Genomic DNA, 24,320 nt, shown 5'->3' on the forward strand with positions numbered 1-24,320 from the left:
CATTCTCAAGACTATTCCTCGCCACCCTGCCTGAATCTACCCAGTCAGAGTCCAAATCCCCCCGGATCTGAGCGATTTTGTCATACAGATATTGTCCGAAATCCTTGGACCTGCCTTCCAGGGGGTCCTCCCGCACTCCCGGGTGGAGCAGGGAGCGGGTCACCCTGAACAGGGCGGCCGGACGATTCTCTGATGACGCAATAAGAGCGGAAAAGTAATTAAACTTTGCCACGTTTATCACCACTAGGTAGGTCTTAATATGCGACCTTACCAGTGTTCGGTCAGATTCAGCGAGACTGGCCCTCCAACCACTCTCCAGGCGTCTTTTCCGGCGCTTCATCTCCCTCAGCTCCTCGGTAAACCAGGGAGCCGCGAGGGATCGACACCGGGTCAGAGGCCGCAAAGGCACAACTTGATCCAAGACCCTACCAGCCACCCGATCCCAGGCAGCCACCAGTCTTCGGCCGAGTTGTGTGCCAGATTCTCAGGAAATGGCCCAAGCTCCATCTGGAACCTATCAGGATCCATCAGGTGCCTGGGGCGGACCCATCTAATTGGCTCCACCTCCCTGCAGCGGGGTGTTGCGGGGATTTTATTAAATCCATCTGAATACTTAGTGTGCTTGTAACTTTAAATCAACACTCTCACTCTAATTACCCTTTTGCTGTTAATTTGGAAAAAGAAAAAAGAAAACAATTACCCAATTTTTCGGACTATAAGATTCACCAGAGTCTATGACGCATCTTAGTTTTTGGGGAGGAAAATAAGAAAAAAGCTGATTGGAAGGTGAATGGCCTCCCAGAATACCCCCAGTCAGCTGTTCCCAGAGGTGAACTTTAGCAACAGGTTCTTGGTTGCGAGCTCCGCACTCTGCTTTTTTTTTCAACCTTTGAAACCTCCCTTTCAGAGGCTTTTTTCAGCCTAGGTGGGGCTACATTCAGTGTATAAGGCGCACCCAAATTTTCACCCTCTTTTAGGGGGAAAAAGGTGCATCTTATACTCCGAAAAATATGGTACATATGTACTTAAAGCATTTTTAGTAGTGGACTGAAGGAAAGTCACCCAATGAAGTCCATAAAAGCTTGCCATTCCAGAGGTTCTCAATATTAAAAAGCAATAAAAAGTTAATTCCAAAGTGATTAAAAATGTGGATCAGCCAAACTTGAGTCCTTAATTACGATTATGAGCTTAGATGTAATCCCTTGACTCCCAGCGGTTCAACTGTAGTTCACTCATAAAGAGCAACTGTCCAAATTGTGTGCAGACTACCCCACAATCTCTCCTTTCTCCAAAGACATTTCATTGGTCCAGATTCTGCATCGAGCTGCGGATTTCAGCTGTAATGTAGTCCCCATTTTTTCAAGCACGTCTTCAGTTCACCGTCTTCTGACCATAAAGAAGCAACTACTAATCTTCTTTACAGCAGCTGCAGACAAGTTCCTTATCTGTCCTCCCTCTTTAAAGTTACAACATGGTTCTTTTCTTTCCATATTCAACCCTTTGATTGAATAGCAAATCTATACATGAGTTCATTATTTCCATTTTCAGCAAAAAGTCTATAAGTAGTTGCCAGTCTTTTATAAAATCACTTGCTATCTGTGACCAAACAGGTCAATTTTGCCATTTCTGTATTGTTAATCTATGTGTGATGATTCCATCTTTAACTTATCAGTAGCTTGGACAATTTTCTGTGTGCCTTCCACAATCTATCCGTTTTTATTGCACGATAGGGCATACTTCAGTCTTCTTTGATATTATGCTATCCAGATAGAGTAAGTTAGAAAACAACTAATTTTCAAGTAAGAACTTGCAGTGGGAAACTAAGACCTTGCCTTTAGCTCATTGCATTTATTGCCTCAGTCTTTTTTTTCTAGCCTCCCCTCACCCAAGTGTCTCATTTCACTTACAATCTATAGCCCCATCTACTGCTTTAGATGCAAGCATAGCATGTATGTGAATAAGAAACATGAAGTATATCTGGCAGCAAGGGGAAGACTTTGTAGGAGAAAAGTATGCTCATTTTTCATTGTTTGTTGTGTTCTTCCATTTGTTTGCCCTTCCTTGAACACTATAGGAAACAATCGGGGAATTTTGGGGACAAGTCTCTCTCTCTTTCACTAAAATACCTCTCCACATTGGACCTCCCTGATTTCTTTCTTTACAGGTAGAAGGTGGTGAGGAGGAGGAGGAGGAAGAGGAGGAGGAGGAGGCGGCTGTAGAAGAAGGCAATGAAGGAGCAGGTAAGAAAGGGATTCTAGTACTATGAGAATCATAAAGACTGTGGCCCCTATACAAGGGTGGGGATTTTTGTGGGTGAGCATTGCATTGTCTTATTGATAGTCTATTGGGAGCCATGTGGTAGGCAGGTTGAAGAAAGAAGTTGAAAGGGTCACGACTGAAGGCCCTGGAGATATTCACTCTCATTCTCTCCTCTTTCTTTCTGAAATCTTATTTTCTCTCTTCCAAGCAAAATAATTCAGGGGAAGAACAGATACCTCTTAACAGAGACTTGATCTGACCTTTTGCAATGGGCTTTTGTAATTAGACTTCAGCCAAATTGTTTCAACGGTTTCATATGACTCTGGGACTGCGGGCTTTCTATTAAACCACAGGCATCAAACTTGCAGCGTCACGTTGCCGTCAGATGACATTTCGTGACTTTTTTCCCTTTGCGGAGCTTGGGTGGGCATGGCCTGTACGTGACGCATCCAGCCCGCGGGCTGCCAGTTTGAAACCCCTGCACTAAACTGAAACAAAGAGCTATTTATGTTTTCCACAGAGGGAACTTGAAAAAACCTTTAGCCAGGATTGAAACTGAGTATAAAACTTGCAATTGGCCAGATTAGTAATTCTGCTGCTTCTCTTGTATGCCCTTTTCCACATAAAACAACTATCAAACAGACAGTGACACCCACTGTTTTTCAGTTTCTCTGGGCTCTTTAATCCTCACATGTGAAACAGCCACTAACTGCAAGGAAAAAAGGAAGAGAAATGATATAAGTTGATTATGGATTGAAATTCATGGACCTCCCTTTTTGCTGTTACTTGGCCAATTTTTTTATATAGCAATAGCATTCTAGAATAATAAGAATTTGGAGAGACATGTAAGTTAGGAGGCACAGGCAGACATCCATAATTGCTCCAACCTTGAACCATGTAATTGTTTCAGATGACACAGTTATAACACATTTTCACCCTTTACAAAACTTCACAGATGAAGAATGCTTCCTGTAACATTTCTTTTCTTCCACTAAGGGTCACTGCCTGATAGGCTGATGCTTTATTCCCCTTGTCTGTGCTTTTTTTTTTGTTTTGCATTTACACTAAAGAATAAAGATGTATCTTTCTTTTCTCTAAATGTGCAAATTTGCTACTAGAAATCTGGCAGAGGGATCTCAAACATGAAGTGTAGATACTCAGGGTGTGTGTGTACCCATTAACTATGTTTTGGAAAGTCTATTTAGAGGTAAAGTTAAAGTAATCTTTTATTTAGGATAAGTAAAAGCTGGAAGAGAAAAGCTGGCCCTAGTAAATATTTCACCTGTTTCACCTGCTCTGCTGATTCCAGGAAGGAGATTACATGGCAGGAGAATAAAAACAGGCCCCAGTTAAGGTTGCAGGACCTTGGACAGCTCACATAGATAACTTACACTCTGGCTTGGTTCTATATCTCTGCTGTACTTTATGAAAACCATAAGAGACAACTCTGTTCTGGAATCTCATCTTTGTTGCCTCTTACATCGTTCATTTTAAGTCCAATGCCTGCCTTAGAAAATGGGCTTTCTGGAAGGGCCAGCAACTATACAAAATATATAGATAAATAAGCTAAGATTCCTGTCTAGAGACTGCCATCTGCTTAACTGAAGGCTGCAGCTATTTTGGGAGATAGACTCAGCTGGTTTTAACTTCAATATTAGTAAGTTATGATATATCCAAAGATTTCTGTTCATTTCAAGGACTCTGCTCTTTCTTGCTGCCTGCTATAACTGCTTTTCTAGAATTTTAACACGAGTCACTCCTTTCCAATCTCATATTTTGCATTAATTATTTGCATAACTCCTTGGATCTCTTCCTTGTTCAGATGTTTAGCCTAACTGAACCATTCCCACCCATCCCCACCTGACTACTGCCATCCTTTTAATTGCTGCTTCCTCCGGTGTTGTACTTTAAACTATAAGCTCTTGGGGGGCAAAAATTTATCTATGCTACTCTAATGCACTGTGCACATGTCTATCATTATGTAATCAGTTATCCAAAACTGACGTCTCCTTTGCTTTAGGAGAGGAAGAGGTGGCAGATCAGCAGAGTTTGGCAGAGTCCCACCTAGACAAACTGGAAGACACTTCCAAGGAGAAAGTTGTACCAATTCCTGATGGAAGCGCCTTTTTTTGCCTTAGCCAGACAAACCCGTGAGTATATAAAGTGGAAAATAGGGGGGATATCTTTCGGGTCTATGGGAATGTGACTTCAGCCTATAAGAATTGTAGAGTGAGGTCCAAATTTCCCCTCTTCTAGTGTCAGAGACTGTGGCATTAGGGCTGCAATTTGTCAGTTAGAAGATTCGGAAACGGGAAAATAATCTTCGTCTAGTCAAAATCCAACTACTACTGTATTTGGGGCAGACAGAAGTCAAGTCAACAGCAGGTAGATTGGAGGAAGGGCCTGGATGGCTTTTCTAGTGACCAGTTGCTCAGGCTGAGGAACTGGTCTGAACCATCATTGATACAAAGTCAGCCAGATGCTTACTGCCTTCAAGTCTGGCTGGGCTGATGAACGACAGTCACCTTCATTTATGGTTTCCCAGGTTATTTTGTTGCAGAGCCCAGTTTACTTCAATAGCTTCCCTGTTAGGGCAAGAAAAGGCACCAAGTCCTTTGCTTCTCATCTGGGTTCACATTTCCTGGCATTTGATATTTCATGAGATTGCTATACCATCAATGTATTTTAATGTATATCCCTCCAATGGCTTTGCTCTATGTTAGGGCTGCTTCTGTGGTTTATCATGCATATTCTGCCCTTATTTGAATAAATTCCATGTGTGTTCTATTATGATTTTTTTTTTAGCCCCAGGACATCACCTCCTGATTTTGGGAATTTGGATCTCAGATCAATTCTGCCTTATGTTATTAACTTACTGCCTTCCCTTCTTCCACTAGCCTTCGTGTTGGGTGCCACAAGCTGATCCACCATCACATCTTCACCAATCTCATCCTTGTCTTCATCATTCTTAGCAGCATCTCTTTGGCAGCTGAAGATCCCATCCGAGCCCACTCCTTCCGCAACAATGTAAGCTATGACCCATGTTGTCAAAGAACGGAAGAAAGGAGATGGAGGCAAAAAAGTGTTCTTTTCCTTCATCCGCACATTTGTCTCTCTTGCTCACTCTGCTCTTTGGCTTTTATATTTCAACTTTTTTTTCTTTCCTTTTTTTCCCCTCCCATTACTCAGATTTTGGGCTACTTTGACTATGCCTTCACGTCTATCTTCACTGTTGAGATCTTGCTCAAGGTACTAAGACTAAGTAGAGTAAGGGCAAAGGGAGGAAAGAAAGGGGAACGGCTATTAACTCAGAAATAAAACATGCATCCTAGAGGCCACGATATCACTCATATAGCCTTGTGGATACTAAAACTATAGGGTAGGAAGCAGATGAGTGGGTTAAAGAAAACTACAAAATGAACTGCTAGAGACTAAAAATGTAAATGTAATTGGGATAGAGATCCAGAACTTCCAAGAATAAATGTCAGTGCATGAGAACTCTCTGTTTCTGTACTAAGTATCCAAATGCTTATTTCTCTTGCTATTTAGCATGTGTTTATAAATAATTCTGGACTTAGAAGACTACAGTTACCTCAACATGTTTTCATTCTTAAGTCTGAGTTGCGCTATTTGAGAACTTGAGAATACCCTCTAGTTTATAATTATAATAGATAACTCAGTATTAAAGTCAGTTTACCTCTAGGATAGAATGTATCTGGTGTGCCATGAGAAGTGGGTAGAAATATCATAAGAGATTAAATCTTTATTTAATGTATGTTTAATATTGCATTTAGGTCACTATTCCTAGACTAAAGTACTGTCCTAAGCCTCTTATTTATCTACATATATTTTTTACCTTGCTCTATATTTGTTGCCCATGGAAAGAGCTAGGGTTTGTACAGGGCATGGAAGTCCATCTGATTCAGGAAGTCCTATTAAGGCATCCCTCTAGTTCTGAGAGTATATTGCTCATATTTTGTAAAGCATACTTCTGCCTAATCAGAAGTAATCTGTCTTCTTTAAAACATAATTGCAAATATACAACTGTTTTCTTAAAAACATAATTGCAATATCCATGGAATTGCACCTATTTCTGTGTTCTCTATATATGGGTGTGATGTTGGTCTGTTCCAATACAGTGTTGGCATATACCATCTGTTCAGGGACAGAGAAACATACCAACCAGTACAGCCTGTAGAACGAACGGAAATGCCTTTATGGACCTTGAGGGAGGGGAGAGATCTGTACTGCCGGTAGCCTCTTGCATATAGCTGACTTATTTTATGAAGCAGAGTCACTTATAGCAAAATAACCAGGCATTAATTTCCAAGTTACTTCATTCTCACAACACCTATGAGAGGAAGGGAGAGACACACAGCTGCTTTGACATCTCTGTCTACAGATGACTTCATATGGTGCCTTCCTGCACAAGGGCTCATTCTGCCGGAACTGGTTTAATCTCCTGGATCTGCTTGTTGTCAGTGTCTCACTCATCTCTTTTGGCATCCAGTAAGTTGGAAAGCAGGATATGCAAAGGATAAGTATGCTCCTTGACAAAGAACCAAACGGATTAAGAAGGAGCAAAATTAAGCTCTGGGCATCCTGTCTGAAAAGTGGGCCCAAATGGTTCGGTATGGCCTATTGGCTCTTACATCTGCTTCCCTGTTTCTGCCTCAGCTCCAGTGCCATCTCTGTGGTGAAGATCTTGCGGGTACTAAGGGTACTCCGTCCTCTCCGAGCCATCAACCGAGCCAAAGGGCTGAAGGTGAGGACTTACCTGAAGAATAGATCTTTAGCCATGTCCCCAATCTGATGCTTTCTAGATATGGCCATGCTAAGTTGGAAATGCAACCCAATGCATCTAGGAGGCACTGGGCTGGGGAAAGCTGACCTAAAATGCAGAACTGGATAGACCCATCCATTTCTTGCTTCACATTTGGGTTCATGTAAGCTGTGAAGGGGTGGGCCCAGGGGTGAAATGCTCCTGGTTCGGACCGGCTCAGGCGAGTAGGTAGCGATGGCAGCGGGCAGTTCGGAGAACCGGTAGCAAAAATCCCTGCCCCCACCCCCCATGTCCAGCTGAGCCGCGTGATCATCAGAGCCTTTTTTTTCTTTTAAATGGATCTGACGATCCAAGTTCTGACGATCCCAGCTGAGTTACCTGCTAATCAGGCAACTCGAGCCATTTAAAAGAAAAAAACCCGATCAGGCAACTCAGCCTGGATCGTCATAGCCATTTAAAAGAAAAAGTTTTTTGGCTCTGACGATCCAAGCTCTGACGATCCCAGCTGAGTTGCCTGCAGATCAGGCAACTCAGCTGGGATCGTCAGAGCCTTTTGAAAGCATTTTTACATGGTTTTACATGTAAAAAATGGTTTTAAAAGTAAAAAAAAAAAAGAATTGGCCACGCCCACCCAGTCACATTACCCCCCACCACACTACGCCCACAGAACCAGTAGTAACAAATTTTAGATTTCACCCCTCGGTGGGCCCTCTCTCTGTCCGACTCCCTCTTGGTTTTTCAGATGACATAAGGGCTGAAAAGTGTATTTTCAACTATGTCTTCCTCTCTCCGTGTGCCTCCTTTCCCAAACAGCACGTGGTACAATGTGTGTTTGTAGCAATCCGCACCATTGGAAATATCATGATTGTCACCACCTTGCTGCAGTTCATGTTTGCTTGCATTGGCGTTCAGTTATTCAAGGTAAGACATACAGTATTTAACATTTCAACGGGTGACTGAGGTGAAGTAAACATGGAAGACAGATATGTGTTCTTGGAATGATCAAGAATACACTGAGTGATGACTGAGCTCATGGAGTGTGTGTGGGTGGGCTTCTTTAGATTTTCCAAACACATCACCTTAGCAACAAATCCTATGCCTGATGGTAAAACAGCTTCTTGATTTATCTGCAGTTGCAGATGTCACCAAGAAAAACCTAAGTCTCAAGTAAAATTAAAGGAAACACAATAACAAACGCCATAGCTTTAAGTTACACAGGTAATTTAAAGAGTTTTTGTAATACATTTCTCAGAACTCTTTAAGGCAGAGACCATTTAAGAACTTTCAAATGGTCCCTCTGCCTCTGGAGGCTGAACAGCCATGTCAATGATAGTTTAATTTGGATTTCTGCAGTAAACAGGAAAATAAATTGAATGACCTCAATGGTCCTTCCACTCCCACATTCTGTAATCCTATATGGAAGTTTGGGATCTAGCTTGAGCAGAGATTAGCAACATGCTGGGCCCAGTTGAGATGTGGAGGGCAGAAGAGAAAGAACTGAAAATAAGAAAGAGGAAGAAATCAACTGAGAAGTATAGAGATGAATGGAAAATAAAATGTAGAAAGAGTTATTAGTCTTATTGCTTGACATAGGACTGTTCCTCCTCTTAACTCAGCATTTTTATACGTATGCTCATGCATGTTATTTTCTTGCCCCTAACAGCCACGGCTCAGTGACAATGAGTGGGATATGGACACAATGGGATAATAGCTTTCACAGCACAACTTTGTGGGTCTAAATTTAATGGAGAGAAAGAAGCCCTCCTTACACAGACCTGCCAATTTTCAGCAGCAGTCCTGTGTCAACAACAAGAACCTTAGGATAAACCTTTCTCGTCCCCTTTGTAGTTGCACATACCCTTCCAGTGGCCTTTGATAAAACTTTATAAGGCCCCTGAGAGTGTACATCAATTGGTTCATTATGAGGTATCATTAAGCTGGTGATATTCAGTTACACATTGCCATGCTGAATTAAATGGGAAATGTTAAGATCCTGACTCAGTGCTGGAGATTTTGGTGAAATGAAGCCAGCAGAACTTCAATCAAAACAAAAAGAGGCCATCTGGCTATGTCTGCTGCAATAGTTGCTATTGTAGATGGAATAAAAGGAGCAGATCCATGAGTTGAGTGTTCTCCTAAGCTCATAGCTGCTGCTTGATGACCAGATAAGAGCTGTGGCCAGAGGTGGCTTGGTCTAGCTTTATCTGATGAATCATTCATGGCCCTGGAACAGAAGGATCTGGCAACAGTAATTATGCCTCCTCTCCATCTATGGATACTATTATAAAGTGCATGACAAGGGGCTATTTTGAAGATTACTCAGAAGCTGCAGCTAGTTCAGAATGCAGCAGCACCCATGCTGAAGGTTGAGAGCTATTATGGCAGAATTGCATCTGTATGTTGAATGCTGCATGCCATGGCCTATATGCCAGTAGGCTTCTGGGTACAGTGCAAAGCATAACTTCCTTCTCCAGGCAGAAACAACCAGTTTAGAATATTTGACCTGGATGGGAATGTTGCAGGTTCCTACATGAAGTAATATTGGCATGGCCCAGGGATAATGTTTCCTGGTTATGGTAACCAACCTAGGGAAAATCTTCCAGTAGAGATTACAGTAGTGATATTCTTAGTGTATTTTTAAAAAGCTGCGAAGTATTGTGCAGGTATTTGCAAGTGAAAGTTGCTTTCTACTGGTGTTTTTGCCTGATGGTTGAAATTATATCCATAACTGATCTGATCCTTATTAAACATGTTTTTATCTCTATTGTTTCATGTGTTTTTTTACTATTGAAAATTGCTAGGATCTTGGGATTCTAGTGGTCTATATGGTAGGTAGATAGGTAGGTACATAGATAGATAGATTGATTGAATGTATAAATCAGGATATTAAAATAATTTATTTATATTTCATCCCTCTTAACCACCCATCTACTTAAGATTCACAATATTATTGGGAATATTTACCAAAGACAATATGATATAGTCTAATTTTTTATCCTTGTATCTTCAGGGCAAATTCTATAGCTGCACAGATGAGGCCAAGCATACCCCAGTTGAGTGCAAGTAAGTATAAAATCTGCTTTAATAAGAGTACAGAAGTAGGAGACTGATAAAGAATTCCCTGTAGCATCAGTGTTGTAGCCTTGCACTGAAATAACTGGATAGAAAAAATGGATTTGATCCTGGTCCCTGCCATGTTCCCTTGATTCATTTTAGGGCTTTTGTGAACACTGCTGATTCTAGCTTTCCAACTGTGCTACTTTTTAGTACTAGTAGCAGAATGACAAAAACTCTATTCATGCTTATATTAATGATTGGCCCCCAGGTGTAGTTGTAGTGAGAGCTGGAAGCTAAAATTTGGGATTAGTATGATTTAATTGTCAGATAATTACAGATTCTTTTTAGCTCTATTACATAAATACTTGTTTGTTTGTCTGACCTATACTTAAATTGCTTAAAAAAGTCATTTACAGTAATTTTAATGCAATGTAATGCAAATTCAATAGATAAAAATAATCTACTATCCAATTGATTTTAAACTACCATATTCCTTCTTCTGTCCATTTTCCATTCCTTCCCTTCCTCCCAAATCCAGAGGCACATTCATTGTGTACAAGGATGGGGATGTAGCTCACCCAATGGTGCGTGAGCGCATGTGGCTCAACAGCGACTTCAACTTTGACAATGTGCTGTCAGGCATGATGGCTCTCTTCACTGTCTCCACTTTTGAGGGATGGCCAGCGTGAGTTACTCTGTAGAGGTTGTGCTCAGAGTGTCTATTTGATGTTTGCCATTCCCAGATGTCTTAACTTTTTTCACTTTAAGCAGCTGTTTAGATACCTCTTGCTTAGCTCAGAAGTATAGTAAGAAAATATATTCTGCTAGCCCCAAAATGAAAGGTACTTGGTGTTTTTTCATCCTCTTTTCAGGAACGGAGATAGATGTATGGCTATAAAAACTGCAAACAAGAATTCTCTCCACTCTTTCCTTCTCACTTTGCCTCTTGAATACTCTGCCACATTTCTATGGTTATAAAAAAGACTGTGTTTGATTAAACCAAGGGAGTGGAAGAGCCCCATTAGGTTTCATGATGGTATTCCGAGCTTCAAAAAGCAGATAGAGATAGACAAAGTGCTAGAGGATTCAAGGATTTAATTGAATCCTGACTGGTTTTTTTAATAAATCCAGCCTTTATTATTTTTATAAATAACTCTTTTCTGTGCTTTTTATAATGTTGCTTATCTCAGAGTGGGTATGTATGTAACTATTTATTTATTTTCCTGACAACCTGAATCCAGAGGAAGTGGGTCATCAATGAGAAAACAGCAGTAAGAGTGATGTTATATTGTTCAGGCTGAAAATTAGGTTGCAGGATGAGACTTCAACAGAACTTGATGGAATTGCATTGGTTCCCTATATTTCTTGAACAGATATGCTGAGTCAGATGGGCATGTAATATAGAATATCTGAGCAATATCTTACATCCTGAACTTATTTGGAACCTTGAATTCAATCAATCCATCTTTATTTAATCATAGACCAGCAGATAACCTGAATTCTGTAATTACTGGTTTGAATCTTTTCTGAAGAGAGAAAATGCTCAAGTCTTTTGGGACTTTGAGTATGTTCTCATTGATTGCAGGACTCAGCCATCATGCTTTGTCCAGACCATTCTTCAGATGACAACTAAAAATAATGGTTTCTTCTGGGGTTCTAGCAATTTTGACAAGCCATGACCCCAATTTGGAGTGTTGTATTCACAGTAGTTGCTAAATGTTTCCACAAAGAATTACAAACAGGGCAGAATGTTTTCCCCTGAATCCCCAGTGTCCAAACCTCAGGAGTATTCTTATTGCGGCATTGATTGAAGATCTTCAAAAAAAAACCCATTTCTTTTTCTCCTTTCCTGCTATGCACCCTCTTATACTTTCTTTGCCACCATCTAACCTATGCTAGGCTCTTGTACAAAGCTATTGATGCCAATGCAGAAAACCAAGGACCAATATACAATTACCGGGTAGAGATCTCCATATTCTTCATTGTCTACATCATCATCATTGCTTTCTTCATGATGAATATCTTTGTGGGCTTTGTCATCATCACTTTCCGGGCCCAAGGAGAGCAGGAATACAAAAACTGTGAGCTGGACAAGAACCAGGTAGCATTCCAATACCCAACTCCATGTTTGCTTTTGAAATAACGTTTCAGATACCTTTTTTTTTTCCTTCTCCAAATAATGTTAGCTTAATTCACCTTTTCCCAACTTGATAATCTTCATGTTGTGTTGGGATTGCAACTGTAAGAAAGCCACATTGGCTGAGAATTCCGAATATACGTCCCATTTACCTACCTTTAATGGGGATCAAATTACTATTTTCCCCCTCAGTTTTGCCCTTTCTACTGAGAAGAATGAAATCATTCTCTCCCAGTTTTTCCACACTGAATAAAAGAATGCTTTTCATTTCTGAAGTATTATTTTACCCCTATTTATTAATTGTTTTTGTTCTGAGAAGACTCCTTAATAAATACAGTCCATTATTCATCAAGTTTAGAATGCATTCTAATAATATACATTAGTACAAAAGTGTTATTACTGGGGAAAGGAGATGGAGTTTGAAAAGTCATGTATGTTTTATTATTTTTATTTATTTATTGAGGGAGAATATACAGCCATAGCAAATTGGAAAAAGTGGCAGACATGTAAGCCATTGTGGGTGTTTTTTATAAAAAATAGGCAGAACAAAGGAAAAAACACTATAGTTTAACTCTTGAGATTTTTGAAAGTAATAGATAATTATTTTTGCAAGAACTTTTTGGTATGAGGTCTGATCAGAGTTTTTTGACTATGTTTTCCATGAATTGCTTATAACTAGATCACCTAGTAATAATTCAAATCCAAACAACATCTATCCAGCATTAACACCCCTCATAACAGAATAAAGAACAAGAAAGGTGCAGGAATGTTGGATTTGGGATTTTGTCAGTGGATATGCAGAAGGAAATGGCATCAGGAATTTCAGCACTCATGGAATATGACATATACCAGTCTCCTTCATGTGTATTGGGGCTTTGGTTTACAAAATTAGAAAATGTTGCTCTATGTTGTGAATACTGTTGCAGATAGCAGCTCGTGGTGTTGCTGAAGAAATGTGCAAACGATGGGGGGGGGGGGGGGAGAGTTCTCTCTTACCGCTCAGCTGAATTGCTTTCTTTTTCTTTTCCCATAGCGGCAATGTGTGGAATATGCCTTGAAGGCTCAACCCTTACAACGTTATATTCCAAAGAACAAATATCAATACAAATTCTGGTATATGGTCAATTCCACTTGTTTTGAATACATCATGTTTGTACTGATCTTGCTGAACACTATTGCTTTGGCTGTACAGGTGAGAAGCATAATTTGTAGTGCCACAAATCAAAAGGCACTGCCCAGTTATTTTCTCTTTAAGGGGAAAAAATTAGAAATGGTGGGAATAGATAAGTGGGTTACAAATCCACCCTTATAAAATCTATGAGCAAGGCAGGTCAACCCATTGCTTACTGGAATGAATTCATATGTGAATTTTTAGAATAAAAATGGGATCCAGATGTGTGCAGAAAAATGCAGTCATGCTATCACTACTGTAATAAGATATGAATAGAAATACTTATTTTCAGTAAGGTGAATAGACAAACATCGTTCTAAAATAAATTTGTAAAACTAATATTTGGGGCCTGAGTGGTGAATGTAATGAATTGGTAAACTCTGAGAAAATTCACTCCAGGCCATATGAAGAAAGTGGAGATGCTGGAGGTGCCACAGAAGTTGGGGATTCAGCTGCAGAGTAGCAAAATAAATGACAAAGATAAGGCTATGGGATAATCTGCGTAAACCTATATGTGTGTGACTTCAGAACAAGAAGGAAAACCCTAAAGAACCCAGGAAAGATGATACTTTGAGTTCAGCATTCATTCTTATTGTAAGGATATTCTTAACAAATACCACTTGAGTCACCAAGATTTGCAAAATTCTCCTGTATTATTCATGCCTTATCTTTTCTTTCAGCACTATGAACAATCAGAGCCTTTTAATAACGTGATGGATCTGCTCAATATGGTGTTCACAGGCCTCTTCACCGTTGAAATGTTTCTGAAGATTATTGCCTTCAAGCCCAAGGTTTGGGAGTTTTGCAAAAAATTAAAAACATAGTGGACTGTTTCCCATAACTCCAGAACCCTTTGATCAACACCAAGTTATCACTATCAGGTGTTGAAGGATTTTCATTAAGAGACTTAAAAGAGTTCTTACTTCAATCTTCTGCATCATACAGTATATAACAATTTGTTTGTTGAGTGGAACTCCTCTTTCAAGTTTTTCAATAGAGCTACTTTTGGAGGACCTCCTAATTCCTGATGGTGCAGTGTTCAGTCCAAGAAAATGCTCACATTCTTTCTGGTATGCTCACTTACGGTTGTAATGTGAGAAGGGAGGTGAGGTTATTTGCCAGACTTTCAGGTTCTGGTAAATATATGGCTTTGCCGATCTCTAGAGCCCTCCGCTTTTAAATCTTGCCTGTAAAAATGCCTTTATTTGGTATGTATCCTCTTCAGGAATTTAGGATATCCTTCTAGATCAGGGGTCTCCAACCTTAGCAACTTTAAGCTTGGCGGACTTCAACTCCCAGAATTCCCCAGCCAGAATTCTGGGAGTTGAAGTCCGCCAGGCTTAAAGTTGCCAAGGTTGGAGACCCCTGTTCTAGATAGACATACATCTTTGCATTAAATTCTGAAGCATTTAATATTGCAGCACAGGAGCCTTTTCCCAACACATATTTTTTTATACTTTAAGATCACACTTTCAAGCAGAATAGGTGGTGGTGGTGAAAAATATGTGATTTTGGTTTTTAGTCCAACCTGTGCCAACAGCTCAGGTTGGATTAATAATGCTGAATAAGATATTGTGCCTATGCCTTCCCCCACCTCTCAGTCTTGAGTCCCCAAAGGACAAAATTGAACTGTCCAGGCTTGAATTTTGTTAAGATGATAAAGAGCTTCTGGAAAGGGAGGGTTGTGTTTCCTCGTTGTGTGCCCTTTCTGGTTACTCTGGGACATGAATAATAATCTGAAGCAGGAGCACTACACATCTGCAAAATCTTAAGAAAGCAGAGGCTCTGGCCAAGATTGGGCTTCGGTTATTTTGGTGTTATATAACCCAAACTCTACCTTGAATTTTGCCCAAGGGAAAGCAGGGGACCAACCATTCTAATAGGACAGGCCCATGCTGTTTTTGCTCAGTTAGATAAAATAGGTGTGGGTGGGTCAGTGGATGTAAATTAGTTCTGACTGCCTCTTTCTGGAGCTTTTCTCTGTTGTTCTCTTGCAGCATTACTTTGTTGACGCATGGAATACTTTTGATGCTCTGATTGTGGTTGGGAGTATCGTAGACATTGCTGTTACTGAAATCAACGTGAGTGATCCCCAATATGATACCTGTCCCATAGAAGCTATCTGAGCAGTGTTGGTTCATTTGCAGTACGGCTGTTGAAAGAGGCAGAATATGTCATACTGTATGCTTATTTTATTGATTGATTGAGTTTTGATTCTGGATTATGTACACAGTTAAAAGATAAAGTGAACAATCAACATAGTTTAGCCATTAAAACAATGTAAAAACTGTTACAAAAAATAGAGAAGAACGCAGTCTAAAATTATAATGCCCATTTAACAAGCTCCACACTTCCATGGGATCCCCAGGCCTAATGGCAAAGCCAAGTTTAGAAGGCCATTCAGGAGATGAACGGTGTTGGGTCCAATCTCACTTCACGAGGAATGATGTTCTGAAGGGCGGGTGCCGTGGCAGAAAAGGCTCTCTCTCTAGGTCCCACCCAAGCTCCTTGACTGATGTACCTTGCCCACACCTCTGCCAGGCCTGATACCACCGCCTGGCAGAGGTGGAGGCAACCTAATTGCCCATGCCATTGCATTCCCCACCAGCTGAAGCTTCCAGATACATTTCAAGAGCAGCCCCATGTAAAGTGCTTATTTACTGAAAGGACTATTACACCTGATATTTTTCCCCCTGACTATGTTATTCAAATATAGCTCCCTGCTATCACAAAGGCTAAGAATTTGTTTTTGTTATTTATTTGCTATATTATTGGTTAGATGGATAGCCTACCTTTTCTCTAGGAGCTTACAAAGTTTAGATGGGTCCCCTTTCCTTTTATTCTCCAAACAATCAACAATTCTCTCTCAGTACACAATCCTGTGATCAGCAAGAGAGAATGACCGCCCAACATTAGCCATTAGGTTTTCATGAGCAAGGATAGATTTGAACCTAGAAATCACAAAACAAACAAAAATCAACTTTCTCCAAAGCTTTTATTCCATGTTTTGTTGTAGTTATTCTTTATGCAAGAAATGAATAAGTTTTGTGGATATATAATATGCTCGAAAGTTATTTTATTTTCTGAATTTCTTTGTCTTTTATTTACTCATCTCCGGATTCTATCTTCCTATTTCTTTTTTCCTCCATATATTGTCTGCATTGCTGCTTTCATGCACTAGATATTATGAGACACAAAATTGGCTTGATCTTATGTACCTCCACCATACCTTCAATCATGGTTGTGATTCCTTCTCTCTGAAAAGAAAGGAAGCTATAGTGTGAGAGTATTACCCCATGAATCAGAAAAGTTGAGCCATGTAATACAGAAGCAATGACAAAATCCACAGTGGATCAAGGTGGTATTGTGGTTAGAGTGCCAAATTACAAGAAGGAAGGCATAGGTTCAAATCTCCATCGGTTCACAGGGTCATTCTTACTTGCCTTATTTCAAGGGTTGCTGTGAGGATATAAAGTAAGTAAGATCTTGCTCTAAGATCCTTGGAGGAAAGATGGTAAAAAAATAACTTTATGCCAGAGATGTAGGCTAGAACAGTGGTCCCCAGACTTGGCAGCCTGACGGTGGTGGTGAAGGGGAACCAGGCCACACAAGGGACAGGATGGTGCATGCACATGCAGCTGGACTTTGCGTGAGCAGCGGCCTGGCATGTGCATGGGCACACAAGTGCACACTGGCCCACCACTCTTGCAAGTTAAGCTACATGCGTGCGCAGGCCAGCTCACCACTCATGCAGCCCGGTTCCGAATAGGCCATGGCTTGGTAGTGGACCACGGCCTGTGGGTTGGGAACCCCTGGGCTAAAAGGAATGAAACAGGCCAGTGATCAAGCATGAAGGTATAAATGTTGATGTGACAAGCCTCACTATCATAGGATTTGTAAATTACTGTAAAAAATAAACGTCTTTAAATTCAGGCAGAGTTCAGTAGATGCTACGTATCGGTGTGTGTTGTAAATACGCTTTTTTGGGGCAATACATATAAAATTAACAAATGAGTATATACATGGTGGAGCTGTCATTCCTAGCCACTGTATTTTATAACTTTGTGCCTCCCAGATGTGAAGCTCCCATTGCGATTGCACTGGCTGAGGATTCTGAATGGACCAAACTGAAGAAAAGTGGTGGAGGGCTTGGGAATGAATGCAAGATGTTGTTGGGCAAAGATAACCAAAAGAATAGTATGGGAGTATCATTTTGGACTTGCCAACCTTACATGCAATGGTATTATTTTTTTAGGTTGGTCTTGAATAATGGCAATTTGGCTCCACTGGCACCTTTGCCCCCACTTATAGTGAAGGATTTCCTTTCATCTTTCTTTTTTCTAGGACCAGCAGGCTTTGCTGCAGATGGAGGCAGGAAAAAGGAAAGTGGCACAGTTGCTTAGCAACTACACAGCTCTGTTTTGTTAATCCTGGACCAGAGAAATGTCTGGACTAGGAACAGAACAGGCAGCTGTGCAGGCAGAGAGAGTCATAGCTATACCCAATATAGTGTGAGCTGCTCAGGCTTTCCTGGAGGTAGATGCTGGTGGCTGAGGGACTGGAGCTTACTTCTCACGTATTTGCAGATATACAAATATGTTTGTCTGACATATTTGCATGTGTTAACTATGATAACTAAATGGGAGCATCATGTACAATGGCAACGTCATACCTCTAAACTCTACTGTTTGGAGCAGAATACAGGAGAAGGCCATCACTATCATGGCTGCTGCTCCCAGTTGAAAGCTGATTACAGGGCTAGATGAGGCTGTACAGATTCAGCAAGATGGTACGGTGGATTTAGTACCCTGCCCTGTGTCATATGTATGCATACGTTTCTATTATGGGGCTGCTTGTTCTAATCTAACCTCTTGCTGATCCCATTCCACTCGACTCCACAGAGTTCAGAGGACAGTTCCCGTATCTCTATCACCTTCTTCCGCCTTTTCCGTGTCATGCGCCTGGTCAAGCTCCTCAGCAAAGGTGAAGGTATCCGTACCCTCCTCTGGACTTTCATCAAATCTTTCCAGGTCAGAAGGGGAATGATGAGAAAGTAACCATTGCCTTAAATCTAAGACTTAAAATTGCTGCATACTTTGTTCTAGCAGGGTAGGAAGGAAAGCGCATACTTGGGAAATGTGCTAACAGGAGCATTAAACACTGTTTTTGCGGCAAACCAGGATGATGTGGCCCTGGCTGCAGATTTATTTCTCCAAATTCACTATTGTTTTTGTTTCCCCCATCCAGGCTTTGCCGTATGTGGCCCTCCTCATTGCCATGATTTTCTTTATCTATGCAGTCATCGGCATGCAGGTGAGCAGATAATCTTCCTCGCTGCATTTTTTCTTGCAAATGAATCTTTGCACAAACCTGAGTGACTTGTAGGCGTTTTGTGGGGGTAGGAGCTAGAACTCTGCACCTTTGTATGAGGTTCTGTATTATCAGAACTGAAAGATTTGATTCTTTCATTTGTGCAAGGCAACGATGTGCATGCAATAGATATTTGTACATGTGTAGGTGTTCCAACCAGCCTAAGTACTACCTACGTTTCTATAGTGTGCGGATTAAATGCATAATTTCTCCAAGAAACATTTACTGCCATCTATGGTTGGAGCCAGAAAATTAGCTCTTGCTGTATTCTAGAAGCATCATCCAGCTGCACTTCTAGCAACATGGCAGAAGTATTGTTTTTATTCTCTGTTCTGATAAAGGAGACAGAATGCAAGGAAGGCTGAATAATGTGCACCTGGAAACATTTTGCATTAGAGTTTTTATTTGTTGTATCTTGTCACAACCCTGAAATTGGATTCCTTGTCTTTCAGACCTTTGGCAAAATAGCTATGCAAGATAGTACAGCCATCAATCGCAATAATAATTTCCAGACCTTTCCACAAGCTGTGTTGCTGCTTTTCAGGTATCTCTCTTCCTCTCTTCCTCTCCTTCTCATGCTCCTCCTTAATTTGGGAAAAGATAAGCAAATGGCTTCTTTCTTCATCCCTTGTTTCCAAAGGGCTGACAGAATCTGGGCCGATTCCCAAACTAAATTCTAATTCACAAATTATGGCTACACAGAATCATAGGATAGGATAGGATAGGATAGGATAGGATAGGATAGGATAGGATAGGATAGGATAGGATAGGATAGGACAGGACAGGACAGGACAGGACAGGACAGGACAGGACAGGACAGGACAGAATAACAGAGTTGGAAGGGACCTTGGAGGTCTTCTAGTCCAACCCCCGGCTTAGACAGGAAACCCTATACCATTTCAGACAAATGGTTATCCAATCTTTTCTTTAAAATTTCCAGTGTTGGAGCATTCACAACTTTTAGAAACAAGTTGTTCCACTGATTAATTGTTCTAACTGTCAGAAGAACTCCCAGCTGAGTGTTTAGTCCAATTCAGGTTTATAATAAATCAGAATTAAAAGCAAGATTTTGGTATTTGGAAGCAGAGATAGATAACATTTATCAAAGCATTACTTTGTCCCAACAGACTAGCTATTCCCCCTTTAATACCACTAAAATAAGAGCTGTGTGAAGAGTACAAGTTGAATAGGCACCAAAGGAACTTTTCAAATATACATATAAACAGTGGGAATGTAGTTGTGCTCCTTTTTCTATAATGGTGATTCAGAGGGTGCAATCAGTGAGTTTACCAAAACATGCAGTGCTTCTAAGCATCACAGAAGATTTCTAGCAAGTCTGTGGTATTACATATGTTGTATCTGTTTTCCTGTCTTTCCTCCTAAAATGTAATAAAAAATAGATTCAATCAATATTAGCTTGACTGCTCAAGATGGACACGTATATTGTCATGGAATGGAAGAGCTTGCCATACCCTCCCAGGCTAACTTCCAGCCCTCAGATTTCCTACTTGTCTCTGTCAGGTATAAATGCACTGCCCGTGCCAGGGATCAGCTATAGCTCAGTAGTGCAAGGGTTAACCCAGACACCCACCTGGTCAGCTCCTTCCATAGACTCCTCCTTACCTGATTCCCCGCCCACAGGTATAAAAGGTGGGCACACTCCTCCATGTTCCTCAGATCCTAATGTAACCAAGTGATGATGTGATGAACCTGCAAATAAAAGAAAGATATTTTATTAGATGACTCAAGTCTCTTCATTGGGCCTGATCCACCAATCCTTGTAACAAAATGGTAGCAGAGGATGGTTGGTAAGGCCCAGAGATCCCAAGCCACAAGACAAGGACCCATACCTACCTGCAGGATGGCGACACCCCCGAAGCAACGGGAAAGCAACCCATCGGACTCGCCAGGGAAGGCAGGAGCCTCAACCACCCCCAAAGCCACCGCGACGGAAGAAAGGGGAGAGATCGAGAAAGGGAAAAGGGCCCACCACTGCGACCAAGAAGAAGAGAAGCTGCGACTCGACGTCCTGCAGCTGTTGAAGGAGCGAGCCGGCGACAAGAACCTCCTTGCCGACCTGCGGAGCTTCATAATCGACCGCGAGGTGGCAAGGAGCGAAGAAGGCTCGGACTCCGAACTCGAGGAGCTGGACTCGGTGAGTGGATCGCCCAAAAGGGCACTTCCAACGGCCACCGAGCCCCAAAGTCTCGCTCTAAATTTAAAACGGCAGCCATCTTTGTCCACGTGGTCGGACAAGATGGCCGACCCACAACCAATCAACAAACAGAATTCAAAATGGCCGGCGCGCGAAAAATGCCGGACCATGAGCAATGATGGAAGTGACCGGGGAGAGGGGACTGAATCTGACTCTGACCCCTGGTACACCCCCAGCGAGCGGCAAGTGGATAGGGCCATGAAGACCCTTGCCGCCACTTTCGGCCCAGGCCTCAAAATCACCAAAGACAGGCCGGAGAGGCCAAAACAAAAGGGAAGACGAGGAGAGGGGCAACAAAGCCCCCACCCGAGAGCCACCGACGCCCGCGACAGCTCGCCAGCCCACCTACGCACCCCAGGGACACCGCGCCTCCGATCGCCCAGGCCGCGCACCCCGGACCGCATGGATTGGGGCAGCTACTTACAGCCATCGCCGGAGCCCTAGCGCCGCCAGGATCTTCATTCCGGAGAAGCAGCTGCTGGACGACGCCTCCCGGAACACACCTGGACCCCCAAAGCCGAAGCCGAGGCCTACCCGACCGACAGAGGCCTCTACAGCGGAGCCGCGATGAACAGGTCCTTCCACAGCGACGGCGGAGCTGAAATGGACTTCGCGCATGCGCTCTTCCGCCTAGAGGAAAAAAAAAGAAAAAAATTACAAAGCGGGACTTTTAAACTGCCGGCAAGCGTGCCCATGCCTTACTGCTGCTATAGACACATAAGGAACCATGGACAGCAGCCAGCAGTAAGTAATTTTACTAGTAGTACTGGAAACTTACCTGTTGACTTTCCCAAGTTGAGGATGGATGGGGGCAATATCCTAGAGTGGTCACAGCAGCTCCAGGTGGTATTCCTAAAGGAAAATATGTCTCATTTTATTAATGACCCCCCAGAGAGACCATGGAGTTTAGAACTGGATTGCATGCACCATAGGGCATTCTACCTTTTGATTGCCAGCATATCCCCCACAATTTACCACTGTATAGGCCATAACCTCACAATATCAGAAATTATAGGAAAAATGTTTGGGTTGTTTTACAGTGAGAGTGTGTCCACCACCACCCAAATTTCCAAAGACTTCTTTTCTGCCAGACTTAAGCCAGGGACCCCCATGAGTGAGCACCTAGTGTCCTTGAGCGGTACCAGAGCAGAGCTACACCTTAGGGGGGAAGTTATTTCCGACCAGATCATGAAGAGCGTGATAATCAACTCTTTAGATCACTCATGGAATAACTTCCTGACACACTTAGACACCATTAGTCTGGGAATGCTATCCGTGGAGAAGCTATCCAACAAGCTTATCGCGGAAGATAATCTGAGGAGGAGCCGCCCCGGCCCTCCCAGAGAACATAAGAGTGAGAAGAGAGTAGTCTTCCAAGAGAAACAACACAACACGCCAGAGTGCTACATCTGCGGGTCGAGGGGACACATCAAGAGGGACTGCCCCAAGAACTATAGGGAGAGAGGCAGGCCAGAGCATAGGCACAGGCAAACGGAAAGACACACATCCGAAGAAAGGTATAGGCGTAGAGACTCACCCATTCCCAGGGATAAGAGGGGGAACAGAGACAGCTCACGCGACAGCAGGACAGGGTCTCTGTATGGGATAGGGGAGCACACACACACCACACACCAAGACAAAGACACCAGCTCATGGCTCCTGGACTCGGGAGCCTCCAACCACACCACCTACAACCAGAAACTACTCTCATCATTCAAGAGGGAGAACTTTTCAATCAAAGTTGCGGACCAAAACCAGGTTAGAGTAACGGGCAAAGGGACAGTTACTTTACCAGGCGTAGGGAAAATAGAGGGGGTACTGTTAGTCCCGGAGATACCTCACAACATCCTGGCCGCAGTAAAGCTTAGCAAGGAATCAGGGGTTGAGGTGACCTTCACAAGAGGCAATGTCAAAGTTAGCAAGGATGGGGAAGACGTAGGAAGAGTAACCGTTAACCAAGGGTTACCTTACATAACTTTCCATGAGAACAACACCCACAGCGTAAACACCAGTTCAGAGAACGCAGAGGACACTGATCAAGACAGGACTGAGGATGAACAGGTAGACGGGAGAAAGATAGATAGCAATGATAACACAACACAAGAAACACAACACAACAAACACACCCAAAAGAGACCCTCAATAGACAGACCAATGCATGATGACTGTGCCCATCTGCTGCACCGGAAGCTAGGACACGCCAGTTTTCCCGTGATACAGAAAATGGCCAATTGTACCGAGGGTGTCAAAATAAAAAACTGTGAAAACTACCTCGAGTGCTCGGTGTGCAAGTGTTCAAAACTAAAGGTAAAACCCAGACCCAAGAAGTCGTTACGTGCCGCCAAACAAATATTCGACTTAGTACACATGGACCTGGTAGGGCCCCTAAGGCCATCCATAAACTATAAGAAAAGGTACTTCCTCACTATAGTGGATGACTATAGTCGATATGGCTTTGTCTACACCCTAAGAAAAAAGGATGAGGCCTTCCAAAAATTCAAAGAGTTTTATAAAAGAGTGGAAACCCAAAACAACAAACAAATCAAACAGATCATGATCGACAGAGGGTCTGAGTTTCTATCTAAGGACTTCTCACATTGGCTCAGATCCAAAGGCGTGATTCACTTTACGTCGTCCCTGTTTTCCGCCTTTCAGAACGGGGTCGTAGAACGACGGAACTCCATGCTGCAAACGATGGTCAGGTGCGCCTTAGAGGACGCGGGCATTGGCCAACACTTCTGGTCTGAAGCCCTGGTCTACTCCAACTACACACTAAATAGAACATGGTCCAGTGTGATAGACAAAACGCCATACGAGATCATGTATAACAAGAAGCCACAGATAGCACACTTGCATGTGTTCGGTGTAACTGCTGATGTACACATACCCAAGCAGTTGCGCAAGAAAGGGGATAAGGTATCCAGAAGGCTGAGATTTATGGGATACGAGCCAGGAACCAAGGGCTTCAGGTTTGTGGACAACAATAATAGATTTGTGGTCTCTAGGACAGCGGCATTCCATGAGCAAGCCAACTGGTCCAGAATACACTTAAACGAGGTTCCCATCAAGCGAGAGGATAGTCCGGTTGAGCAAGCTCAAAGCAAAGGCGAGACAGTAAATAGACAGGAAGAGGGCAGGCTCAAGCCCGATCTCCAAGGTGTTAGGGTTGAGGGATGGAAAGAAAATCATCCCAAGTTAAATATAGACTCACTGACACAAAGAGAGGCCAGACACCTACATGATGCAGAACAGACAGTAGACAGACCGGTCAGGTCAACCAGAAATCAGCTACCAAGAAGGCTAAATGATTACGTAATGCACGTGCACA

The 24,320-nt window shown here is 42.3% G+C and overlaps 1 protein-coding gene across 1 annotated transcript in view; it reads left to right on the forward strand.

Moving 5' to 3' along the window:
• Positions 1-24,320, forward strand: part of CACNA1F (calcium voltage-gated channel subunit alpha1 F) — a 70,289-nt gene that overhangs the window by 27,297 nt on the left and 18,672 nt on the right. The window contains exons 18-33 of the mRNA XM_087886562.1: positions 2,165-2,225; positions 4,283-4,409; positions 5,157-5,286; positions 5,449-5,508; positions 6,662-6,768; positions 6,937-7,024; positions 7,856-7,963; positions 10,053-10,105; positions 10,638-10,784; positions 11,999-12,200; positions 13,270-13,428; positions 14,088-14,198; positions 15,405-15,488; positions 18,309-18,437; positions 18,655-18,720; positions 19,230-19,321. Coding sequence (XP_087742688.1) covers positions 2,165-2,225; positions 4,283-4,409; positions 5,157-5,286; positions 5,449-5,508; positions 6,662-6,768; positions 6,937-7,024; positions 7,856-7,963; positions 10,053-10,105; positions 10,638-10,784; positions 11,999-12,200; positions 13,270-13,428; positions 14,088-14,198; positions 15,405-15,488; positions 18,309-18,437; positions 18,655-18,720; positions 19,230-19,321 — 1,724 coding nt within the window. The remainder of the gene's footprint in view (positions 1-2,164; positions 2,226-4,282; positions 4,410-5,156; positions 5,287-5,448; positions 5,509-6,661; positions 6,769-6,936; positions 7,025-7,855; positions 7,964-10,052; positions 10,106-10,637; positions 10,785-11,998; positions 12,201-13,269; positions 13,429-14,087; positions 14,199-15,404; positions 15,489-18,308; positions 18,438-18,654; positions 18,721-19,229; positions 19,322-24,320) is intronic.

Source organism: Pantherophis guttatus, chromosome 2, assembly GCF_059756535.1.
Source record: "Pantherophis guttatus breed Tessera chromosome 2, ASM5975653v1, whole genome shotgun sequence".
In the NCBI taxonomy this organism is placed as follows: domain Eukaryota; kingdom Metazoa; phylum Chordata; class Lepidosauria; order Squamata; family Colubridae; genus Pantherophis; species Pantherophis guttatus.